Here is a 24971-nt window from a genome sequence, read left to right as displayed (position 1 = left end):
CAAAGGGAAAGAGCAGACTGTGCCCAGGGGATCAGGCCTTTGGTGACGCCTCTGGAACACCAAGCCCAGCCCTTCTGCACTAGGATTCCCTGCCCTTCTTTGCCCTAAGGTTCATATGAGAGCTGGCATCAAGGCAGAAGCTTTGAAAGAGGTTTTAAAAAAAGTAAAAATCATCAAGGAGTCCTAGGAAGGGTGTCCTGTTCTTGTGCTCACCACACAGGAGCTACAGTCCTGTCCCCTGTGCACCCTCAGAAACACTTCCATCGTCCCATGGGCCCCAGGGTGGGGGGCTTCACAGCCTCCTCTTGCCTGTCATCTGGAGCCCTCCACAGAGAAACTGGGCCCAAGGCCCATTCTCTTCATCCCTGGCACACTTGGGGAGGCAAGAGAACAGATCCAGAATCCACAGGAGGTTACACACACCAGTCTGGCCTCTCCCTCCACCCTCACCCCTCAGGGGCCCCCGACAACAGCGGGAGCTGCCACTGCCTGTCTCCCAGAGGATTTCAGAACAATGCGTTCTTACAGCCACAGGCTCATAGACTCAGACTGTTAGAGCTGAAAGAAGCATTTGGTTCAATCCTCATTTTGTAGAGGAGGGAACCAGGACCCCAGAGAAGTGACCTGTCCAGTGTCACGTTTCCAGGCGTGCCAACTCCAAGGTCGGGCCTCTTTCCACTAGGCCCTTCTCACTTACGTATGGAGGTAGCTCAAAGGCCAGGGACCTGTGCCTAGGGCAGGCCAAGATTTCTCCATTTCACACCCCAATCCACACTTGTCACTTGCCCCACACAGCCAACCACAGGCTAAAGGCAAAGGCCCAACCCTAGCTTATGCATGAAGTCAGAGCAGGAGAAATCAGTCCAGTCCCGGGACACTCACCGTGGCCACAATGCGTTTCACAGCGGCTGCTGAGAGCTCCTCCCCTTTCGGCTGCTCCACCAGAGTCATGCCCAGGTATTTGAGGTTGAACAGCATCCCCTCCAGCAGGGTCTCCCTTGTGTCTGTCCAGTTCTCAGGTAACTCTGGTTAAAGAGGAGAAGGGAGTGGGAAACAGAGCAACAGTGACTACTCATGACTATGGGAGCTGCTCAATGGCACCCCATCCTAGGACCGTATCCCAGGACATCCCTGTAATGGGAAGGAGAGGGAGTGTGTATGTGCACATGTACGTGCGTGTATGTGTGTACACATGTGAGTATGTACATGTATGTTCGTGTGCACGTGTGGGCATGTGTGTATGGGGGGGGGCATGTATGTGTGTGCTGGGGTGAGGGACAAAGCAACCACGAACCCCATGAGTCCCTCAGTGACATCAAAGATAGCCCAACTCAACCAAACGGCATCCTCCTCTGGTCCTGGATGGAGGGAGGACTTCCCGGGAAGGTGGGACACGAGGTAACAGAGGGCAGTGTGAGGGGAAGGAATGTGATGGTGATGGCAGGAGGGGAGAGCACTGTTTCATTAAACTAGATAGAGCGTGGCAATGAGAGAATCATGTTTCCGCAGGGCCCCCAGCTGTCCACATCCCCACTGATCCGGGGAGAGCTGGGGGCTGGATATGCTTATTAACTGGATGGCAGATGAGAGCAGCCAGGTGTGGGATCACCAAGGCTGATAAGGATGCAAGGGAGCATCCCAGGGAAGACTGGAGGTGGGGAGAGCAGGGCCTGGACCCTGAGACCACGGCTGGGGGGGGCCCAAAGAAGAAGGAAAAAAAGAATAATGATAATAGTATAGCAAACAACAAGAGCTAAACTTTATACCACCCAAATTTATATCCCACTTTCAGGTTTGCCAAATACTTTACATATGCAGTGTGATTCAAAAAGAATTGAAACCTTTCCAAAAGTTTAGATCAGACAAGGAGCATCCCACTGGTGAATATGTTTGAGCTAGAGTTGGATGACCACTAATCAGGTCTGAAATTCTGATTCAATGGAAAGAAAAGACAGGAAGTAGGCAGTAAAGGCTAGGGGCCTCAGCAGGCAGGGGAAGGAATGTTCTGGATCCAGCATGGCACAATAAGTTGGTATTTTCATGCACACCCTCCCTCCCTTCTCCATGTTGGGAAGCCACATTCCCCCTTGGGAAAGCAGCTCAGGAGGGCTTAGTGAAAGGCCAAGAGGCAACATCTGGGGTTTTCTAGGGAGATGGGCAAAGCCGGGGGAAGAACAGGCCAGTAGGGTCCTGACAGCATCAGAGGCACAGGGCAGCCTGGGTTCAATTGGGCCACAAAGCCCAGAGGGTCATCAGAGCAGGAGACCCTGTGAAAGGCCATGTACAGAGAGGGTTACCGAGCCTGCCTGAGAGGATCTGGAAGACCTGGGGCAGGAGGAAATGCCTCAGAGAGTCCCCTTCCACAACAAAGGAGGGGAGGGTCCTATGGTCCACAGCTCTAGTTAGACAGTCTGGTAACACCGTATCAGACAGCCAAGAACGATTTATTAAGCACCTAGTGTGATCCAGGCATTAAAAAAACCAAATCAAACCCAACAACCACCAAAAAACAAAAAAACCCAAAAAACTAAAAACTAAACCCAAACACCTCTTTCATTCTGAGCACTAAGTTTTAGACATGACAATTCACAAACTGGCACTGGTCCAGAAGATCACATTATATGGCCATCAGTCACAGGAAGTGGGGACATCTAACCTGGAGAATCAATCAATCAACAAACCTTTACTGGGAACATCCTACATTCCAGGCACTGTACTAGACATTGGGAATACAAAACCAAGAGATCGCGATCCCAATTTGCAGAGAACTTACATCCTAAGGAAGGAGACAGCAAGTCCATACAGAAATCCACCTGGTATAAAGAGAATTAAAACAAACAAATAGAAGCAGGTAGCCACAAGACAGTAGGGGAGGGGAGGCAGGCACTGGCAGGTGGGGGAATCAGAGAAAAGCTTCTTGCAGAAGCTTGGGCTGCATCTTAAAGACAGAGATGGGCTCTCTGAGGTAGAGGGAAGGAAGAAGTGTGGAGGGGTGCTCCAGGCTCCAGTGATGGGAAATGAACATTCTCTGTAAGGAACAGAGAGAAAAGGCTGCTCTGGCTAATCACTGAGCAGTGGCCAAGATTGTGCAGGGCTTCTAAAGGCTAAATAAAGAAGATTGAGGGAGAACAGAATCACAGTCTTCAAGCCTCTGAAGGCCTCTCCCGAGGAGGAAGGACTAGATTTGGTCAATCTGGCCCCAAAGAGCAGAGTTGGAACAATGGAGGGAAGTTACTGAGAGGAAGATTTAAGAGCGGCCAGTTAAGGAAAAACATCCTGACAATTGGAACTATCCAGAAGTGGGATGGGCAGCTTCCAGAGGGGCTGGGTTCCCCCTTGATGGATTATCTCTCTCCAAACAGAGACAAGGAGAAATTTCTGCTCAGAAAGAGATTAGACTTAACAACTTGGGAGGTTTGGGATTCAGGGCAGCCTCAGCCCCCTGGATAGGAGAAGCCACAACTCAATGGAGCCCAACACGGGATATGAGCTCCCAGCTTGAGTTTCTGGGGGTCACCATTTGGATCCACAGAAACATTCCCCACATGGTGGGCAACAAGGGACAAGGCCCTGGGAAAGATGGGTTTGAGTCCAGCCTCATCCACTCCTGAGCTCCCAGACTTCAGCCATTTTCACAAAGGGGGATGTCAATGCCCTGCTGACCTGGGGGAAGCAGAGGGAGAAAGCCCATGGTTGGGCTCAAGGCCTAAGTCAGATATAAAGGCCCCCACAAGCAACAAAATATTCACAGTAGCACTTTTCAGAAAAGCAAAGGCCTGGAAACAAGGCTGGATGCAGAGAAGCATGGAAAGATTTATATGAACAGAGACGAAGTAAAGTAACAGTGGCTCTAACAAAAACAAATATTTTAAATAACAGATACACCTCTCTCCCTCTCTTCTTTACAGAGGGGAGACACTGTGAGAAATACTGTCTGTACTCAGGTGATACTTTCAGTTTGCTGATTTGCCTTCTTCCACCATTCTAATCTTTTGTCACAACAGCTGCCTGGGTAGTGAAGTAGCTTTCATGGGTTCACAGATTTAGAATCAGGGATCACACGATCAGACCTGGAGTGAGAAGCGACCTTTGAGGCCACCTAGTCCATCTCCTTCATTTCACAGACGAGCAAACTGGCAGGAAGGCCAAGCAGGCAGTTGGGACAGGGCGTCTCCTGCCATGTGGGCTTTGCTAAACCACAAGCCACAACGGGCTGTGGCACCACCATCTAATTAACCCTGTGGTGGCTGCACCAGAAGACACTGTGGTTTCAGACTGTCTCCACCCTTCACTCCTCAGAAATGATACGGAGAGAAGTGGATTAAACATTGGGGGGGCAGAGAAGAAATTTCTGCCCTCTGTCTTCTTTGTTTCTTTTCTCTCTATTCTCAAAGGAAAATGTTAAAACTAGAAGGGGTCTTAAAGGATGCCTGGTGAACTCCCTCATTTTACAGGTGAAGAAACTGAGCTCTGGGGAAACTGATCTGCCTCAAAGCTAGTTTGGAATGACCTACTGCCAGAGCTAGACCTTGAACCTCATCAGTCCACCAGTGAAGACCAGAAAGTGGCCAGAACCACACTAGCCACCTCATGAGTTTATCATGATGAAGAACAAAGGAGCACACATCAGACATGGCCAACACAGGGATTCATTTTGCTTGACTATGCCTCTGTGTTACAAAAGTTTTGCTTTCCTTTTCTTTTTCCCCAATGAGTGAAAGGGAGGTGAGAGGAAGAACATAGATTGTTTATTGAAAAACTGAAGACCTCAGATGAAAGCCTGCTACTGATACTTGCTCGTGTAATTGTGGGTCAGCTCCCTGGGCCTCAATTTCCCCATCTGTTCAAGTCAGGGGTTTGGATGAGACAGACTCAGAGGTTCATTCCAGCTCTCTTTCCAACTACAAGCAGGATCTTCTATTTCTTTTCAAAGGACCGACTCCCTGGGGAGCCATGTAATATTCCCCAATGCTCCCTTTCCATCCACTCAGATGTAAGGACTTCAAGCCTGCGCTCTCTTGTGCTAGGCCCCACACAGTCTTGCTGTCTCCTCTCCTTCCTCTAGAATATATGCTGTGCTTCCAGCTCCATTCTGGACTCTCTCCAATGTAGTTTCCGTTCTCTCCAATCCATGGCAACAGGCACTTGCCAAGGTCGCCTGTTGACCTCCTCAGTCTCAAAACATTTGCCACTCCCCTTTGACTTTTGGATGCTTGGCACTCAGCAAGGCAAAATTCCTCCCCGACTGGCCAGATTTCCTCCTTCCCAAATGAAAAATCTGAAATCCCTCCTCGGAAAAGAAGCTTTCCTGGAATAATGGGCACAGCGTCATCCTCATTAGAACCTATTGTGCTCCCCGCCATTTGTTCTCCCGCCTGCCCCTGTATGAGTGAGCTGCCACTCTCCTCTGCAGTGAGGGAGGCTTCACAGAATCTGACTGGGAAGAGACCCCAACTGTATCCACCCCAGAGCCAACAACACCAAACCAAATCCAACACAGCCAACGGAATGCACCCCCACTTTCGCTCAGAGAATTCTAGAGAGGAACCTACCACTTCTGAAAACAGTCTAATCCCTTTTCAATCAGCTATAACTGTTAAAACTCTTTATAATGAGTCCAAGTGTGTTTCCTTAAACTTTCACTCACCACTTAGTTCTACCATAAACAAGTCTAGTCTTTCCAAGTCTTCTGACTGTGGGAGTCCCCCAGGGCTCTGACCAGGGTGCCCCCATCTCTTCACCATCTCTATTATTTACCTTGGTGATCTGGGTTCAACTATGCTCTCAGACCTATAGAGCCAGTCCCAGCCTCTCTCCTGTCCAACTATCTCCTAGACATCTGAACTGGGTGTCCTGTAGGCATTTCCATCTCAACATGTACAAACAGACCTCATTATTTAATCCCCCCATACACGCCTCCAAACTTTCCTATCCTGGGAAGGGCACCATCACTTTCCCAGGCATCCAGACTGACAACCTAAATGACATCCTCAACTTCTCATCCCCAAATACAATCTATCACCAAACCCTACCTTTTTCCCTTAGTGACATCTCACACGTGTGGCCCCTTTTCTCTACTCACACAGCCACCACCCTAGCTGAGACGCTCATCAACTCTCCCTGAACTGGCACTATGTCACCTTCTCACTGGCGTCCCTGCTTCAAGCTTCTCAACACTCTAAAGCTTAGATCTGACCATAGAACCCCTCCCAGTGGCCCCCTGACTCCTAGGATCTTGTGGTGTCAGGGAAGACACTCTGAGGGCAGCAGAAAGGGGATGGGAACGTGTGGGCTGACAGGGTCCCCACCAGCGAGCTCAAGGTCTACTGGGTTCAAAAGACTTTGGGTTCAGGCCCAAGGAGAGACTCTCCCCATCATCAGTCATTGAAAGTCAAGTATCACAGCCTTCTGAAAGGCTCATTCATCAGTAGTTTATTACCCCCCAATTCCAGGGGACACAGAAACATTGACTAAGCACAGTATGTATTCTAATCTATATCAGTGGACGGGTCACCCTATTACTTCTTCTGGTGGGAAGTAAGAACCTAGGAGGAGCATAATGGGCCAAGGAGAACCTCAATGGAATGAGAGGCTGGGTTACAGCCCCTGAAATCAGGAAACCAAATGAAAGGATCTCTAAGCCTCTCCCAGCTCTGACTTTCTATATCCTAAGGCCCTTCCAAGCTGAGACTTTATGCTATGAGTCCTCTCAGCTCTCGCATTCTGTGCTCTAAGGCATCCCCCCCCAGCTCTGACATTGTGGGTTCTAAGAGACCTCCCAGCTCTGACATTTCATGTTCTAAAGCCCCTCCCAGCTCTGACATCCTGTGTTCCAAGGGCCCTCCCAACTGACAACTCTGATAATTTATATTCCAAGATTCCTCCTTGCTCTGATACTCTAGGTTCTAAGGTCCCTTTCAGCTCTGACAATTTAAGTTCCAAGGTTCTTAGAACATTACACAACCCAGAATTCTAATTCTATAATGGACATCAGTCACATAGGATCAACACTGGTTCAAAGACTTCAAACCAGAAGGCACCTCAGAGGACATTTAGTCTAAACCAGTTTTTTAGAGAAGAGTTTCAGAGAGTTCTCTGAACTACCCAGGTGGTGACTGAGGCAGGCTGAGGGGTCCAACGCCAAGAGGATCATGAATCAGGAGACTAGCAGCAGCCCAAACTGATCTAGAATGCTCAGTTACTCTGTTCCCAAAATGCCAGATTCCTTTCCACTTCTAGCCTCTGTTCCACCTGCAACCCAGCCCCTACCCACCCTACCTCATGACTTCCCAATGCCCCAGCACAACCCTTCTTTCCTTTTCCTCCTCCCCCACACAGTAACCTCCCACCAATTCCAATCCTATCCCTCTTTCAAGGCTCACCTCCAGGCCTTAGGTTGGAGTAACATCATAGAACTAAAAGTGACCTTCGAGACCACCTTACCCAACCCTTTCATTTTGCAGAAATGGAAACTGATACCTACTGGCTGTGTGACCTTGGGCAAGTCACTTAATCCCAATTGCTTTGCCTTCTCCCCTCCAAAAAAAAAAATGGAAACTGAGGCATTATAGAGGCTGAGTGGATTGCTCAAGGTCACACAAGCAGTAGGCATCAGAGGAAGGCTGTGACTCTAGAGCAGTGTTCTCTGTGCCATACAATGCCAAGCCTCCAGTAAGCCTCCCTTCACCTCTCCCCTTCATCCTGGGCTCTGTCCTACAGGCTCCTCCCAAACAAAGTCTACCTCACTCTACAGTCAAAGACTCCTATGCTTCACACAAGGGAGAGCGTATGGGAGGAGCTCAGTGGAGACATGCTTAATCAAAGGTTCTCCCTGAGCTGAGGGTTCCCAAAGGCTGGTTCCCCCTGGCAACATCATGATTCATCCAAGAGGGGCTCTTCAAACTCTCTGGGGCAAGAGGAAGGGTGAGCCTCGAACTACCCAGAACACAGCAAGCCTAATACCAACCCCCCAGAAAAATGCCCCCTTGCTTTCCACAGCCCCCACTCCAGCTGGGCCTATCTGTAGAGACATTTGTCAGGAGCGATGGCACTATTCTAACTCCACCATTTACAGATGACCTGCTGCTGAAGCTAAATGAGGACGTACCATATGCTCCAGCTGAATTGTTGCCTCAGGTTGGTCCATGGGCAGATGTTAATGAGATATGTCCATTCTCATTATCATCTGGTCCCAAGAAGGATGTGGAGAGCCAGGCCTCGATACAGGTCCTTCGAGGCTGAGTGTCATCCAGGGAAAGGAGACACCCTCAACTGATAGGAGGGGCGTCATATATGAGCCATAGACCTCTTCCCATCCAAGAAGCTAGCATGTTCATACGATGTCAGAGCTGGGAGAGGCCTTAGAAAACAGAGTCAGAGCTGGGACGGCCCTTAGAGCCCAGAATGTCAGAGCTGGGAGGGCTCTTAGAACACAGGATATCAGAGCTGGGAGGGGCCTTAGAAATCTATTTGAATTCCCTTGAACCAAATTCCTAGGGATGCAAAGGATAAAGGGGGGCGGGGGGGCAATATACTGCAGGAGAAAAAACCACAGGGGTGGTAGTTGAGAGCCCAAGGCTACATATACTGCCGTCTCTGCTTCTAACTTTAAGCAAATAACCTTGTCTCGATTTCATCTGTCAAGTGGGAATAAGCCACCTGTCCTAGGGGCACTGTGAGAAGAAAATGAGATAAATGACAAAGTATTTACATAATGATCACTACTGATCTTACAGGGCCATATCAAAAAGGGAATTTCTCATCCTCCTGGCTGTCAGAAAGGCTCAGGCAAAGGGGAGGAGGGGATCTGAGAGGAGTTGGGCCACAGAGAAGCCTGGCTCTGTCTTAATGCTCGATGACTCTCACGCTACCTCAGTCAGTACTTGTGGGACCGTGGGCAAGTTACTTCTGGGGCCTCTCAGTTTGCTCATCTGTAAAATGGAGGGGTTGGCGGGGCTAGCCTCTGAAGTCCCTCCTGGCTCTACAACTAGGGTCCCCTGTGACTGGAGAGTTTACTTTCCACTCTCACTCTCAGCTTTCTGGCTCACCCTCCAGGAGGTTAATGCCCCCATACTCCAGATGATCCATACTGTCAACTCTTCCATCACCTGAGCTCCAGCAAAGGGAAGACCTGGCGCCTCCCGAAGGGGAGTCTGGGTCACTGCTCAGGGAGTGAGCAGGTTGGCAAGAGGCAAGCAAAAGCTTCCCCCAAGAACCAGTCTGATATAAGGGTCTTTAGCTCACTTCAGGGAAGGGGAGAAGTACCTCCTTCTCCCCTAAGCACACACCCAGGTCCCCACAAAGGTTCAAGATCAAGGTAGCCAGAAACCACAAACAGATCCCCAAAAAGGCACAAGGGGGAAAAGGCCCTATTTGTGTCTCTATTAAAATTTCCTGAGGAGCAAGATGTGAAGGTAGAAAGGAGGCAGAGAGCACCAGCAGCACAAGGAGAGTGATCAGACATCCAGTTAGGAGGCATCAGCCCTGCCACCGCTTCGAGCCCAAACTATCTACATGACCTGCCCCTTTCTCTCTCTGGGACTCAAGGTTTCATGTCTATAAAAGAGCTAGGTTATGTCTAAGGCCCCTTCCAAATCTGATATGCTGTGTTCTAAGGGCCTCCCAGCTCTGACATTCTGGGTTCTAAAGACCCTCCCAGCTCTGACATACTGGGTTCTAAGGACCCTCCCACCTCTGACATTCTGGGTTCGAAGGGCCCTCCCAGTGTTCTAAGGTTTCCCTTCCTCTCAGTTCTAATTATCTTCTCCCTCTCAACTCTGGCATTCTGCATTCTAAAATCCTTCCAAGCTCTGAAAGTCTATGTTCTAAATTCTTTTCTGGCTGACATTCTATGTTCTAAGCCCCAACCCCAGCTCTAGCATTTTATGTTCTAAGGTCCCTTCCTAATTCTGACACTGTGTTCTAAATCTCCACTCATCCTTATTCTAATATTCTATTTACTGATGCCCTCTAACCTCCAACATTCGATATCCTAAGACTCCCTCCTCAGCTCTATTATTCTATGTCCTGAGACTTTTCCCAGTGACAACATTCTCTGTTCTAAGATCCCCTTTCTGTATCCAAAATCCCTCCTAGCTGGGACAATCAAAAAAGCCCTCCTCTCTTCCCCCTCAGAGAGAACTAAGAAAATCTCTGAGGACATTTGTGAACAGTTACAACAGTGATCCGAGGTCAGCTCTAACATTAACTGTCTCCCTGGACAAAACTCTAGGGTCTATCCAAAAGCTGACATTTTCCATGTGTCCCTGGGGCTGGGGGCAGGAGCCACATCAGCCACCAGCCCATCCAAGGAGGCCAGAGACTCGATGCCAAACCCATGGCAATCCCCTCCAGCAAACCCCAAAGGGTACAAACCACAACCAGCATCTCAGCGGCTTCCTCAACAATTTAATTCCACGTAAGCACTTCTTTAAATGCCTACTAAATCAAGCTAGGAGAAAGCTTAAATTCAGCTAAGTCGAGGCTCTCACAGAAATCTAGTAATGAAAATCACATTGGTGACAATCACAAACAAATGCTGTCTGAAGGGGAAGAATGTTACTGACTTTGGGGTGAGCAAGGAATGACGGAAGGCTTCCTGGAGTTGGTGACATGTCAGTTTGACGTTGGTGGAGGTAGGAATTCAGGAGAGGAACACCTGAATCTCCTGCATCGAAGATATGAGCAAAAAGCTGAGAAAACACAGGGTACATTCTGAGAGCAGTCCAGTTTGGCTGGAATGGAGAGGATGGAGAGGGGAGCTATAGCAACTAGAAAGTGTAGGTGGTCCAAGATGGCAAGCAATAGGGAGCTATGAGGGGTTTTTGAGCATCAGAACAACACAACACTATCTATTGTGGATGCGGAGTGATGATGATAATAATGGGGAGCACTTACTAAAGTGGAAAGAGCACTGCTTCTCAACTCAAAGGTCCTGGGTTCAAATCCCACTGCTCAGACTCAGTGACCTGCGGGACCTTTCCTCTCTCTTTCCCCTTGTTCCTCATGTATAAAATGAGAAGGCTGAATTAGCTGACCTCTGAGTCCCTATTCCAGCTCCAGGCCTCTGATGCTAGGACCCAGGGAGGGAGGTAATACAGATATTACTATATCCCCCTTTCAGATGAGGCAACTTAGGCTCAGAGGGGTAAAGGTGACTTGCCTAAGGTCACACAGCTGGTACCAGGGCTAGAATGTGAACTTGGTTCTCCAATCCAGCTCTTCCTCCAATACCATGCTGCTTCTGGAATGAACTGAATGGATGCAGGAAAGAGACAGAGCAGGAAGACCTACTAGGTCTTAGCAGGTGGGAATCCTCACGGATCCCTTCTACCAGGAAAGAAACGTTAGAGGAAGGCAGTGCAGTACAGTACAGAGGAAAGAGCACCCCAGAGAGAAGACTAAGGTCTAGATCCCACCTCTGGAGGCTACCCTTGGGACCCTGGGCAAGCCACTTAATGTCCATAGTCAGTCAACAAGCATTTATTAAGCACCTACTATGTGCCAGACATTGTGTTAAATGCTAGGGATACTGGGGAAGGGGAGTCCCTGCCCTCTAAGGACTCAATCTAATGGTGGAGAAAACATGAAAACAACTATGTAGGACCAAGCTGTAATGGAAGCAATTCTGCTACTATGATTTTCATATTAATCAATATAATATGTGTATACCTACCATATGGTTTACAGAATTGTTTCCTCAAAATGAAACTAATTAGTTAAACCACTGCTTGATTGCTGATGCTTTGTCTCTGGCCTGCTGTTTCATCATTCCCAGGTTAGAGACTGGCTCAGTAAAATCCTGTTAACATAATGTAGTGGGTAACTTGGAGGTATTCAATAAAGGGAAGGCACAAGCATTAAGGGGGATCAGGAAATCCTTCGAGTAAAAGCTAGGATTTCAGCTAGGACTTGACAGAGAAGCCAGGGAGTTCAGCAGTCAGAGATGAGAGCTCCAAGCATTGGGGGGGGGGGAGGGGGGCAGCAGCCAGAGAGAATGTCAGGACCAAAGTGGGGAAGGGGCAAGGGGGCACTAGCTTAGGAAGGCTTCTGAGCCCCAGAGGATTCTGTGTTTGGGAGCCCCTGAAGTTTAATGTATACAGGAGGTGGTCAGACAGTCAGGCCAGGCTTTAAGAAAATCACTAGTGTGTGAATGGAGGATGGATTGGGAGAGACTTGTGGCAGGCAGCCTCACCAGCAGCTGTTGTAGTAGTCCAGGGGTGGGGTGAAAAGGGTCTGCACCAGGGGGTGGCAGATTCAAAGGAGAGAAGGGGGTGTGCTGTGTTCAGCACATCTGCCCTCATCTGCAAAATGAGGGGGTGCGGACCAGATTGCCTTTTAACTCTAGATCTCCGTTCTAATGAAATGAGCCGAGGCCTTCAGGGCTTTCTGTTGGCAATGGGAGGGGCCTATGGCTCACCCCCCCCCAGACTCTACTCTCATCACACCCAGCTAATTTTCTTCCCCAGCATTCCACTGGTACGTTGAACTCTTCCCGCATCATCCTCAGTCAGCCAACAAGCATTTATTAAGCTTTTACTGCATGCCACAAAGCGGGCCGAGTGCTGAAGATACAAAGAAAGGCAAAAAAAAAAAAAAAAGTCCCTGCCCCCAAGGAGCTCCCAGTCTAATGGTGGAAACAACATGAGAACAACCACATACAACCAGTCTTTTAAACTAGAGCTTTTTGGAAGTTCCAAGCTCCAAGGATAGGGACATACAGAAGTAGGATAAAACTTAGCAACCACTTCCCTTCGGCCCAACCCTCACCTCCCAGGGCCTTACACAAACATACAGCAGACACCTATGGAACTCATCATGGGCAGGTGACAATTAAAACACAACCACAGAGAGATGGGAGGCAGGGAAGAGAACCCAAACCCTGCTACTTAGTCTGTTACTTTATATCTGAGCCTCAGTTTCCTCATCTGTCAAACAAGATGATTAGGCAAGATGATCCCTAAGGTATCACTCAGCTCTGAATCTATGGCCTTATAGGTTAGCTGACCTAGACTAGAGTCCAGTCTAGAACACTTACTGGCTCCAGGTCCAAGCACCTTCTGCACCTCAGGGTCTTCATCTATAGAATGGGCCCAGTCAGACTCATACTCCCCACCTTACAGGTCCAGGAGGAAAATACTTTACATTAAATTCTACAAAAAGTCTGTTGAATGAACGAACCAAGGCGGCAGTCTCAGTTCTGTAGTATCAGATGACCGGTTGGTTCCTTTTCTTTTTTTTCATTAGATTGTGAGTTTCCAGAAGATAAAGCCTGCCTTTTGCTTCTTTTTTTTTTTAATCCCCAAGGTTTAGCATAATGCCTAGCACATAGAAGGTGACAACATGTATTGATTGACTAACCTTTGAACCCAATCATTTCCTCTCCTCCTCAGGTATAGACACTGTTGTCTCTTCCCCAGTGCCCATGAGAAGAGCCAAAGCAATTAACCAGAGATCCAAGGCCCAGGCCAGGAAGCAAGTGATTAAACAGACAATGGGTACAATCAGGATAACAATTCAGTAAGTATTTATTGGGCATCTACCATATTGTAGGCTCTGTGCCAGGAAAACAAAGTCTCAACCAAAACAGTCTTTCTCCTTAAGGAACTTCCCCTCTACGGTCCTAGGTACACGCAGAATCCAAGTTCTGGCCATGTCACATCACCACAACTACCTTCAAAAACCATCAATGGCTCCCTACTGTCCCTAGGATAACCTAGAATGGCATTTAAAACCCTACACAATCTGGCTCCCTCTTCTACCTCTGCAGACAGTTCATGTTACTTACTCCCTTTCACATTCTCTAAAGCTGAATTGTTCCTCCCCCCACATGACATCTCTCTCCAATTTCCATGCTTTGCCTGGAATGCATTCTCCCAGGCTTAGAATATTTAGTTTCCTTCAAGGCTCAGTGCAAGCAAAGGAGACCCAGGGACAAGTAGCGGCAGAAAAGATGCTGCAGACAGGTCTGATCAAGAAAGAACATGGGAAGCCTGACTTCAGAGGTGTGATGAGGAAACGGGCCTCTCTCCTCTTCCTAACACGGAGAGCTCATCCCAGAGTGGAAAAGGCTGCCTCAGGAGGCAATGGAGCTCCCTGCTGAAGAGGCCTGTGATCGAAAGGGCTTCTTTGGAGGTATAAACTGGATTAAGTGGAGACTGGTGTCCCTTCCAATTCTCAACTTCAGTCTACTGAATTCTCAACTTTTGTGCCTAGTCTGGTAGAAAGTCTGAGAGCCACAGGTCAATGGAGCACTTTGGTAACTGTACTTTGTCACAAGGGTGACAGTGTTTTAAAACGCATCAATTTAAAGAAAAGCATGAGCTCAAGAACTACCAAAAATGGATGGACAGCAGGGTAGGTCCAGGGGAGGAGGCTGTTTCTCTAGTCCAAAAACCCAAGTTCTGAGCCTGGCTCCTTCTAAGGTGACTTCAGGAAACTCATTTTTCTTCCCTGGGCCTCAGTTTCCCCGGCCAGGATTTTGTAAAGGTCTCTTCAACTCTCTAAGTCTGTGATATTATGACACCAGAATGAAGTGGGAGAGAGCAAGAGAGGCAGAAGGAGACAAGAGAGAGACAAGGAGAGAGGGGGAAGATACAAGTATAGATAGAAAGAGGGATGAATGGGGAGAGAGGGAGAGACAGAGAGAGGGAGAGAGACACAGAGGGAGAGATAGAGAGTAAAAGAGAGAGAGGGAGGGAGAGGGAGAGAGAGAGAGACAGAGAGACAGAGACAGACAGAGAAAGAGAGATAGAGACAGAGAGACAGAGAGAAAGACAGAGAGACAGAGAGAGAGACAGAGACAGAGAGAGACAGACAGACAGAGAGAGAGACAGAGAGAGAGAGAGACACAGAGGGAGAGACAGAGAGTAAAAGAGAGAGAGGGAGAGAAGGGGAGAGGGGGAGGGAGGGAGAGGGAGAGAGAGAGACAGAAAGAGAGAGAAAGAGAGAGACAGAGAGACAGACAGAGAGAGATAGAGACAGAGAGAGAGACAGAGAGAAAGACAGAGAGACAGAGACAGAGAGAGACAGAGACAGAGAGAGACAGACAGACAGAGAGAGACAGACAGACAGAGAGAGAGACAGAGAGAGAGAGAGAGCCAGGAACACAAATAATTGAGATAGAGCAAATGAACATCACTAATTCAGTGTTTACCCAGTGGGCACTGTGTACCTGGAATCTGCTAAATACCAAAAGAAGGAGAGGTATGTGTTAGGGGAATTTACAGAGAGAAGCGGACAAGAATGGCAAAAACCTGGGACAAAGAATCCTTAGAAGCTTAATCCCTGGAAGTAGACTCCGTCATGGACCCACGGGAGGAGGGTCATACTCAGAGGCCCCTTCATGCCTTCCTGCTTCTCTCCACACACACTCAGAGGACCTTGGAGAGACAGGTCTGTCCCCCCCACCCTCAGGGAGAAGGAGCTCATTGCCCCCAGCTCCAAAACTGACCACACACATACACATACACACACCCTCCACTATACTTTATTGGATCACAGGGTTTTGAGCTAGAATGATTCTTAAACCATCTAGTCTAATTCTTTCATTTCTCACACAAGGAAACTGACTTATCCAAAGCCACATGAGACTTGAACCCAGGTTTCTCTAACTCCAAATCCAGACCTCTCTGACAGTTTGCTACCTGTGACCCCCTTCACTAAGGTATCAACATCTGGTCCCCCTCTCCCATTTAGAAAACTGACTTCCCCACATACTTACACGTGTGTAGATACACATACACACACACAAACCAAGAGAAAGTGATACCCTCTCTCTGTGTCCCAGCCCCCACAACTCTCCTATCTAGTTCCCTCCCCAAAGCCAGCAGGGGACCATGCACTGCCCATTGGCAGACCAACCCCTGCCTACATACAAATAGCGGCTTTCTGCCAGTTCTCAGAAGTTTGTTTGTAAATCTCACTCCTAAAGGGCCCTGGCCTGGAAGCCAAACAGCCGCTGCAGTTCTTGGGGTGTAAGGTCAAAGGGTGGATAGTCCAAGAGTCCCAACCCGATCAATCAGCCTGCCGCCCCAAGCAGATTTAAGATCCTGGCCTCCTAATCTCTCTCTAGGCTCCCAGGGTTGTGTGGGAGAGGCTAGGATTACCAAGGCCACCCTAGCCTGCTGGCCAGGCCTCTCCTCATCTGTCCCTGGGGCTGCCCCCCTCCCAACTTCTCCAGGAAAGGCAAAACCTCATCGGTCAGTGGTTGTGGGGGCTTCCCTGGACCCCAGGGCTTGACCAAGCCCGACACACTGGGTATGCCCGGAGAAGGCAGCGTCTCCCACCTTGGCCCCCAGATGTGGCCCAATGAGCCAGGTGGAGGCTGGGAGCAGGGCGGTGCTGAGCCTTGGCACCTCAGAAGGCCGGTGCCCCAGGGGGCACACCAGCGCCGGCTGCTGCCAGCTGCAACAAAGGTGTGACGCCAGCGGGGCTCGTGGGGACAGAAGCCCGGGGACGGGGGCTGGGGGTGGGAAGCAGAGACCGAGAGGCTTTAAAAATAGCCCAAAGGCCTCCCCACGCCCCGCAGAAACTGGGCGGGGGAAGGGGATAAAACCACAAGTCCGCTCCCAGCCCCGGTCTCTCGGAGCGCCGGGCAGGGAGGCCACGTATCGCTGCCCCCAACATGCAGGCAAAGAAACTGAGGCCCGGGGGGGGCACCCAATCACACTGCCACAAAGTGCTCGGTGGCGCTGGTCCGGTCTCCAGGGGCTGCCCCCCACGGGCCCCCCGAGTCTGGGTCGGCGGAGGGTGGGAAGGGGGTACCCCAGGACCCCCCAAGCTGCGGGATCGGGAAAGGCTGGGCCCGGTGGGGGCGTGGGGGGGGTCAAGTACTCTCCCGAAAGTGAAGGGCTCCACGCGCGCACACTCACACGCGCACACGTGCACCCCCGAACAGGTGCTGAACCCCGCGCCGTGGCGGGCCCTGACCTCCCCGGCCCGGCCAAACTCTGCCGAACTCCGGGCTGGAGGCCTCCCGCGGGAGCGGGGCGGGGCGGGATGGGGGAGGGGAGGAAGGGGGCGCCGAGGGGCGCACACTCACTCCGGTGCCGCCCGCTGCCTCCCCACGTCTGTTTGGCAATGCTGGGGCTGCGGATGAGCGCCCGGCCCGCCGACTTGAGCGCGTCCATGGCCCGGCTCCGGCCGCCGCCGCCGCCGCCGCCAAAACTCTCCGCTTGGAAAAACTTTTCCGCTGGGGCCCGCGAGGCGCGCCGCCCCCTCCAGGCCCCGCCCCGCCGAGCCCGCCCCGCCCCCTACACCCCCTCGGGCCCCGCCCACACGCGCTCCAAGAGAGGGGCGGGAGGATGCAAATGAGGTCCCGCCCTTCCCTCCCCGGAGCCTACAAGGGCTCCCCGGGGAGGGGCGGGGCTGAAGACGAGAAGGCGGAGCTGATGCAAATAACCTAACGTCACCGACCCGGCCCCCCTCGCAGAGACAAAGAGTGGCAAGGGGCAGGCTGGACTCTGGGCTCTGGACTCTGCCCCAGACCCTGGGAGGCGCCGCCTAGAACCGTCTGGGTTCTCTTGGCTTTCCGAGCACCCGAGCGGGGCGGGGCGGAGCAGGAGAGCTAGCCACCCAGCCTAGTCCCCTTTCTGGTGCCTCGAGGTTCCCGCCGGCCCACGCCGGGGTCCCCCGAACTCCAGCCACGCAGGAGCTGAGCCACACACGAATGGAGGTGGGACAGGGTCGCCCTCCAGGCCCACCTGCTTTCTCTCTGGGCTTGCAGGACCCTAGAGCCAAGGACTGGGCCCCCAGGCTGAGAGATCTGAAAGGGACCTGCTTCATCATCCAAGGCCGGGACTCTGCACCCTGGGTCACTTCCAGGGGGTCCAGGAACTTGGATGTCCCAGAACATGCATCTTTATTTTCGCTAATCTCTAAATGAAATCTAGCATTGCCTATTCTACTGAGATGCCCATAGCTTCCACCAGACTGGCAAAGAGGTCCTTCATCAAATCCAGCCCCCCCCTTACAGATTAGGAAACGGAGGCGGAGGCCAGAGACTGAATTTGAGTTCTGGTCTTCTTGATTCAAAATCCAGCCCTCTGGTGAGGGATCAATCTGGGGCAGGGACCCAGGAATAGAACCCAATAGAAAGGTCTGTTGGAGGTTGAGACCCCATGAAATGCAGAAGCCTGGGCTCTTTTTTAACCTAAGACTGACCCCCACAGCAGGTGTGGGAGGTGACAGCTGGCATTCTTATCTCTAAACAGGCTTCCTGAAGGAGTCAGACATGGAACCTGGCTCATGAAGGAGAACTCTGGCAGAGAACTGACTGGAGAAGCTGGGGGAGCTGTGAGTGAGAAAGGAGCAGGCCCAGCCAGCCTCGGCCATGAGCACCTGCACTATAGCCCAGAGAGCCCACTTCCCCCAAAATAATACTAAACAGCTGAGTCTTCTCCCTTACCCTTTTCATGAAGCCCAACTCTGCCCCTCCCTCCAGATAAGGGATGAGTTTCCCAGCTTCTCCCCTAGCAAGTGAGGGAGGTAGCTAGGTTTCCAGGTGACCCAGGTGAATCATCCACTGGCTCAGACTCAGTCTTAACCCTTCACCTCATGCCCTGCCCTGGGGCTTCTCCTTCCATTGGTTCCACCACACGCTCCTCCTTTCCCCAGCTGTTTCCTTCGCTCTGCCTGAGTCTGAATGACTCCTCTGCTCTCTCCCCAGCTGACTCCTAGCCTGAAAAGGTCCTGTTCTTCCTCAACCACCACGCTCTGCTGGGGTGCGTAGGTGCTTGTACTTGGACCCCAATTCCAAGATCGCATTTCTCCCTAGCTTCCAAACACTATCCCTGACAGTTTTCTGCCCAGCCCAAGGACACTATACCTAGCAATTACACGAGTGGGCCCCAGTAAGACAAACTCTCTTTCCCCATCACAAAAATAAGCTGACCTCCGAAGAAATTCACTTGTAAAAATAGGACTATCTTGTGACCACAGAATTATCATGTATTGATTCCCAAAGTTATATTCAATCCAGAAGTCAAGCTATAGATATCAACTCAAAGTCAAAGACCAAAAATACACCCCTGAGAAACCCCTCCCCCTAGTTTCCAGTAGTGAATGACACCTGTGACCATGGTTATACATTATCACCTAATTAGCACATTTGCCAGATAATCCACTACTTTTCCTATATAAGATTTAGTATCATTCCTGTTAGGTTTCAAGTTCCTTAAGGAGCTCTGTCTGCCACATTGGAATTAAAATAAACCTTTGCCACTTTGACTTAAAGAATGCTTGAGTCTGTAAATTCATTCCTGAGAACCCTGTCCAGTACGTCCATCCTTGAGGGGTCCCTGAACCCCTTAAAACTGCATCAGCTCTACCTTCTTCCTGGCCTCCATTCCACTCAGGCTCTTCTTCCCAAACTGGGGAAGTCTACTTGTTACTTCTGGGAGGTTTTTTAAGGGATTCCTCATATACCCTACAACATACACCTTAGCTAGAGGGACCTTAGAATCAAGAGTGTCAGAGCTGGGAGGGGCCTTTACATAGCATCCAGATGACCCTGTCATTTTATAGCTGGGAAAACTGAGACCCAGAGAGGGGAAAACACTTGCTGTAGGTCACACAGCTAGAGTCAGAGCTGGTCCCAGAACCCTTTTTGAAAAATTTATTCTTGGAAATATGTTTTGCATGACTGCTCTTGTATAATCTATAGCAAAGTATTTAACTTCTCAAGGAGTGGGGGAGGAAAGGGAGGGAGAGAATTTGGAACTCAAAAATTACAAAAAACAAATGTTAGAAATTGGTTTTCATGTAATTGAGGGGAAAACATTCTTTAAAAAGGAAAAAAAGTTATTCTTAGTAAGGAGTCTCTAAGCTAAACTGGATTAGTGAATAGATTTAGGCTGTAAATTTAATGTTCCAAAGGACTTCGGAGGTCTCTGATAGCTTTTGTAAATACAAAATTAGTAGAGTCCAGCAATATTAGAGTTTCTGGATTGCTCTGTTGTAGAGAATGTGTTCTGATGGTTAAAGAAATATACTAAGAGACAGGAGACTAGGATTCTATTGTCTCTAATACCTCTAAAAATTGTGCAAGTTTGGGCAAGGATAGATTCCTCTCAACATCACTTTCTTCATCTATAAAATGAGTTGGATTAGATAATTCCCCAAGACCCCTCCCAGCTCTGACATTCTGTGTCCTAAGGGCCCTCTCAGCTCTGACATCATGTGTTCTAAGGGCCCTCCCAGCTCTGACATCATGTGTCCTAAGGGCCCTCTCAGCTCTGACATCATGTGTCCTAAGGGCCCTCTCAGCTCTGACATCATGTGTCCTAAGGGCCCTCTCAGCTCTGACATCATGTGTTCTAAGGGCCCTCCCAGCTCTGATATCCTGTCTTCTAAGGGCCCTTCTAGCTCTAGTGTTCTATGTTGTTGGATTCCTTTCAACTACTAATTGTAAAACCCTGGGGAAGTTACTTAATCTCCCTTCCTCAGTTTTTCCCATCTGTACCATGGGGATCCTAATAGCACCTACCTTGCAGAGTTGTCCTGAGGATCACATGAAGGTAACATATTTACAGAATTTTTCAAACCTGAAAGTACTAACTGGAGATTAGTTACTATTACATGTTCTACATTCTTTCATTCCAACTCTAATTCACTCTTGATCATACTTGGTTAGGCCCATTCCAGCTCCTTGCCTCCATGAGAGCTGAGGCAGGTACCTGAAAGCTAACACCTAACAGTTGTTTATCTGAGCTGGGTGATGCCAGCTAGGGCCAAGGGACCTCTCTGTCTAGGATATAGAAGGGACAGTTTTTTTGAGGGCAGTGATTCTGCATTTCTTCTCATCCCTCTACACAGGAGTTATCCCCATGGCCTCCCTAGGGCTGGGCCACACCCTGCAACCCCCAGACGCAAGGAAGGCCTCCCTTGATTCAACAAGCTGAGTCAGCATGAGGAGGGTTGGCCTCCACCCAAGGAATTTTTCATTTTTTCTCATTTGCAGCCTGTAGCCTCCACCTCCCTGGAACTTTTAAACACAAAACCGCCTTCCATGGTTCCCCATAACTCCCTGTTTCAAATGGTTTAGAATGTGGCTTCCTCCTCCCCCTCTGGATGGAGCCTTTAAAGATCCCAAAGATGATGTAGTAGACAGAGAACTGGCTTTGGAGTCAGAAAAACCTGAGTCTGAATCCTCAGATACATATTAGTTTCATAATCCTGGATACACTCACACACACACACACACAGAGATCACATACACACCCCAAAAAGAAAAAAACAAAACAAAACCTCTCTGTGCCTCAGTTTCCTTACCTGTAAAAGTGCTGGTTCTGATGGCCTCTAAGTGTTCTTCTAGCTCAGAGGCAGCTAAGTGGCTCAGAGGATAAAGTGTTTACCCTGGAATCAGGAAGACCTGAGTTCAAATGTGACCTCAGATACTACCTGTGTGACCCTGGACAAGTCACATCATTTCTGCCTGTTTCCTCAACTGTTAAATGGGGACCCATAATAACCTGTATCTCCCAAGATTGTTGGAAGAACCAAATAAGATAATACATGTAAAGCACGTAGGATAGTGCTTCACACATAGCTGATGCTATATAAATGTTTATTCCCAACTCTAAATCAATAAAGACTATGTATAGGACACACTGCACAGCAACGGTGTCACACTCAGCTAGAAACAGGGGTCACTAAACAGAAGGATTCCTACTGTCCGTGTAGTGACTTAGAAAACTCCATATTAATATTATCTATATTCTATTGCACTTTCATTTATTTTGTTAAATATTTCCTGGTTGCATTTTAATCTGGCTGTTGTGTTTCATACCTCCGCTGTACAGTACCCATATCCTATATGTCACAATACTAATAACTACTGGTAAGAGGGTTGAAGATTTGTCTAGTACTTGAACCAGCTAATCAAGTATTCCTAAAGCACCTACTATGTACCATTTGCTGGAGAGATGGACAAAAAAGAAGCCGTCTCTGCCCTCAAGGAGTTGACATTCTCTTGGAGAAACTACATACACAGAGAAGACGGTTTAAAGCATGTACAAGATAATTTAGAGAGAGAGAAGGTGCCAGCACCTGGAGTAATCAGGAAAGGCTTCCTATTGGAGATGACGTTTGAGTTGAACTTTCTCCCCGTTACTCCATTTGCTCCTTACCATGTGAGGAAGGTGCCACTAATATTATCACCACTCTGCAGATCAGGAAAAATGAGGCATAGAAAGGTTAAGTGATTTGCCCAAAGTCAAATAGCTGGAGTCAAACACAAGATCAGAGGCCAGGTGTAAGGCCCTGGCTCCTTGTGTGGCGTGAAGGCAATTTTAGTAGTTGGGACTTCCCAGGGTGGCAGATAAGGCCCACCCAGGGTGAAGGTGCCAAGATTACTCCATTTCTGCCTCTGACTTCTGCCTGCATTTGAACAAGGGCTCCATTGTTCCAGAGAAGGTCTGCTGAGACCATCCATCTTCTCCTTCACCAGGAAGGACACACTGTTCTGGATGGGGCCAGCAGAATCATTGAGCAGTCCTAGACTCTGCAGGCCAGGTAGGTCAGGGGCTCAGAGATTGGGCAAAGAAGGTTTCAGTCATGTCTGACCCTTTGTGACCCCATAGCCAAATCATGCCAACACTGTTCATGGGGCCTAATGCAGACCCTCCGATCTCCTCACTGCCCCCTGGTATATTCCCAGACTCATTCCTTCCCCCTACTTTGGTCTGTCTTTAAGATCCATCTCAGATCTGCCCTCCATGGTCCATGGAACAAGTATTTATTAGTCTCCACGTGTGAGTCTTACCCTGTGCTATGTGCCAGGGATACAAAGAAAAAGGAAACAGTCTTTGTCCTCCAGAATTACATAACTCTGTGCTCTGCATCTGGGAAGGGATGACCTCATGAAGGGGTGGAGTAAGCAGCTGCTTGTATGATAACTTCAAAAACATTAAAAAGTCATTGCTAGGAAGGATTTCGTATATAGACTGTCAGAGTTGGGAAGGCCATTAAAACACAGAATGTTAGAGCTAAAGGGGCCTTAGAAGATTTTATTTTCTCCTTCATTACATGTAAAAATAATTTTTATCACTTATTTTTTAAAATTTTGAGTTCCAAGGTCTCTCCCTCCCTTTCCTCCCCTCTCCCTGAGACACTAAACAATTTGATATGTTGTACATGTTTAAACATAAAAAACATATTTCCATATTAGTCATGTTGTGAAAGAAAACACAGATAAAAACCCACAAAAAATAAAGTAAAAAATCATATACTCCGAGCTACATTCAGCCTCCATCTGTCCTTTCTCTGGAGGTGGAAAGCAAGTTTTTCATTAAGTCCTTTGGAATTGTCTTGTGTTATTGTATTGATAACAATAGCTATAACTAAGTCATTCATAGTTGATCATGGTACACTATAGCTCTTCCTGAGTACACTGTTCTCCTGTTTTCTGTTCACTTTGCATCAATTCATCTAAGTCTTTCCAAGTTTTTTAAAAATCATCTTGCCTGTCATTTCTTATAGCACAATAATATCCCATTATAATTATATACCACACTGCTCGGCCATTCCCCCACTTGATGGGCATCCCTTCAATTTCCAATTCTTAGCTAACCCAGAAAGGGCTTCTATAAATATTTTAATATAAAAAGATTCCTCCCCTCTCCCTTTTAAAATGTCTTTGGGATATAGACCTAAGTAGTGGTATTGCTCAGTCAAAGGGGATGCACAGATTTTTAGCCCTTTGGACAAATTGCTCTTTAGAATGGTTGGGTCAGTTCATAATGTCATCAACAGTGCATTAGTGTTCCAATTTTCCCACATCCCCTCCCACATTTGTCATTTTCCTTTTTTGTCATATTAGTCAATCTGATCGATGTGAGGTGGTACCTCGAAGTTCTTCTTTTTCCCCCAACAGTATTTTTTTTTCCAATTACATGTAAAGATAAATTTCAACATTCATTTTTGAAAAATTTTTGAGTTTCAAATTTTTATTTCTCCTTTTTCCCCTCCCCAAAATAGCAAGCAATCTGATATTGGATATACACATAAAATCATGTAAAACCTATTTCCACATTAGTCATGTTGTGAAAGAAGAAATAAAACAAAAAAAAAATCACAAAAAAAGTAAAAATATTATGCTTCGATCTGCATTCAGATTCCATCAGTTCTTTCTCTGGATGTGGATAGCATTTCCTATCATGAGTCTTTTGGACTTATCTTAGATCATTGCATTGCTGAGAAGAACTGTCATCTCATAATACTGCTATTACTGTGTACAGTGTTCTCCTGGTTCTGTTTACTTCACTCAGCATCAGTTCATGTAAGTCTTTCCAGGTTTTTCTGAAATCTGCCTGTTCATCATTTCTTATAGCACAATAGTATTCCATTACAATCATATACTATAGCTTGTTTAGTCATGTCCCAGTTGATGGGCATCCCCTCAATTTCCAGTCCTTAATCACCACAAAAAGAGCCGCTAGAAATATTTTTGTAAAACGGATCCTTTTTCCTTTTTTTGGATGTCCTTGGGATATAGATCTAGCAGTGGTATTTCTGGATCAAAGGGTATACAGTTTTATAGCTCTTAGGGCGTAGTTCCAAATTGCTGTACAGAATGATTGAATCTGTTCATAATTATTGAATAATAGCTGTGATAATGGGCATCCTTGTTTCACCCTTGATCTTACTGAGAAGGCTTCTAACTTATGCCCAATACAGATAATACTTGTTGATGCTTTTAGTTAGATACTACTTCTCATTATAAGGAAAACTCCATTTATTCCTATACTCTCTAATGTTTTAAATAGGAATTGATGTTGTATTTTGTCAAAAGCATTTTCTGCATCTTTTGAGATAATCATATGATTTCTGTTGTTTTTTTAATGATATAGTCAATTATGCTGATAGGTTTCCTAATATTGAACAGCCCTGCATTCCTGGTATAAATCCAACCTGGTCACAGTATGTGATTCATATGTTATATGTTGCTATAATCTCCTTGCTATTAAAATTTT

General features: G+C 48.1%; 1 protein-coding gene and 1 long non-coding RNA gene across 2 annotated transcripts in view; one reads left to right on the top strand and one right to left on the bottom strand.

The window, feature by feature from the left end:
- LDLRAP1 (low density lipoprotein receptor adaptor protein 1) overlaps positions 1-17227 on the bottom strand; it is a 39443-nt gene extending 22216 nt beyond the window's left edge. The window contains exons 1-2 of the mRNA XM_072609370.1: positions 17042-17227; positions 883-1025 (exon numbers count right to left, since the gene is read on the bottom strand). Coding sequence (XP_072465471.1) covers positions 883-1025; positions 17042-17129 — 231 coding nt within the window. The 5' untranslated portion in view covers positions 17130-17227. The remainder of the gene's footprint in view (positions 1-882; positions 1026-17041) is intronic.
- A 106-nt stretch (positions 17228-17333) lies between these two features.
- LOC140504437 (uncharacterized) lies at positions 17334-19233 on the top strand. The gene is made up of 2 exons (XR_011967104.1): positions 17334-17674; positions 18213-19233. It is a non-coding gene; the product is annotated as an uncharacterized lncRNA (long non-coding RNA).
- Positions 19234-24971: the final 5738 nt, after the last annotated feature.

Source organism: Notamacropus eugenii, chromosome 5 (assembly GCF_028372415.1).
Source record: "Notamacropus eugenii isolate mMacEug1 chromosome 5, mMacEug1.pri_v2, whole genome shotgun sequence".
In the NCBI taxonomy this organism is placed as follows: Eukaryota; Metazoa; Chordata; class Mammalia; order Diprotodontia; family Macropodidae; genus Notamacropus; species Notamacropus eugenii.
The sequence above is the reverse complement of the archived record's forward strand: the minus strand, read 5'-3'. Positions and strand labels throughout refer to the sequence as shown.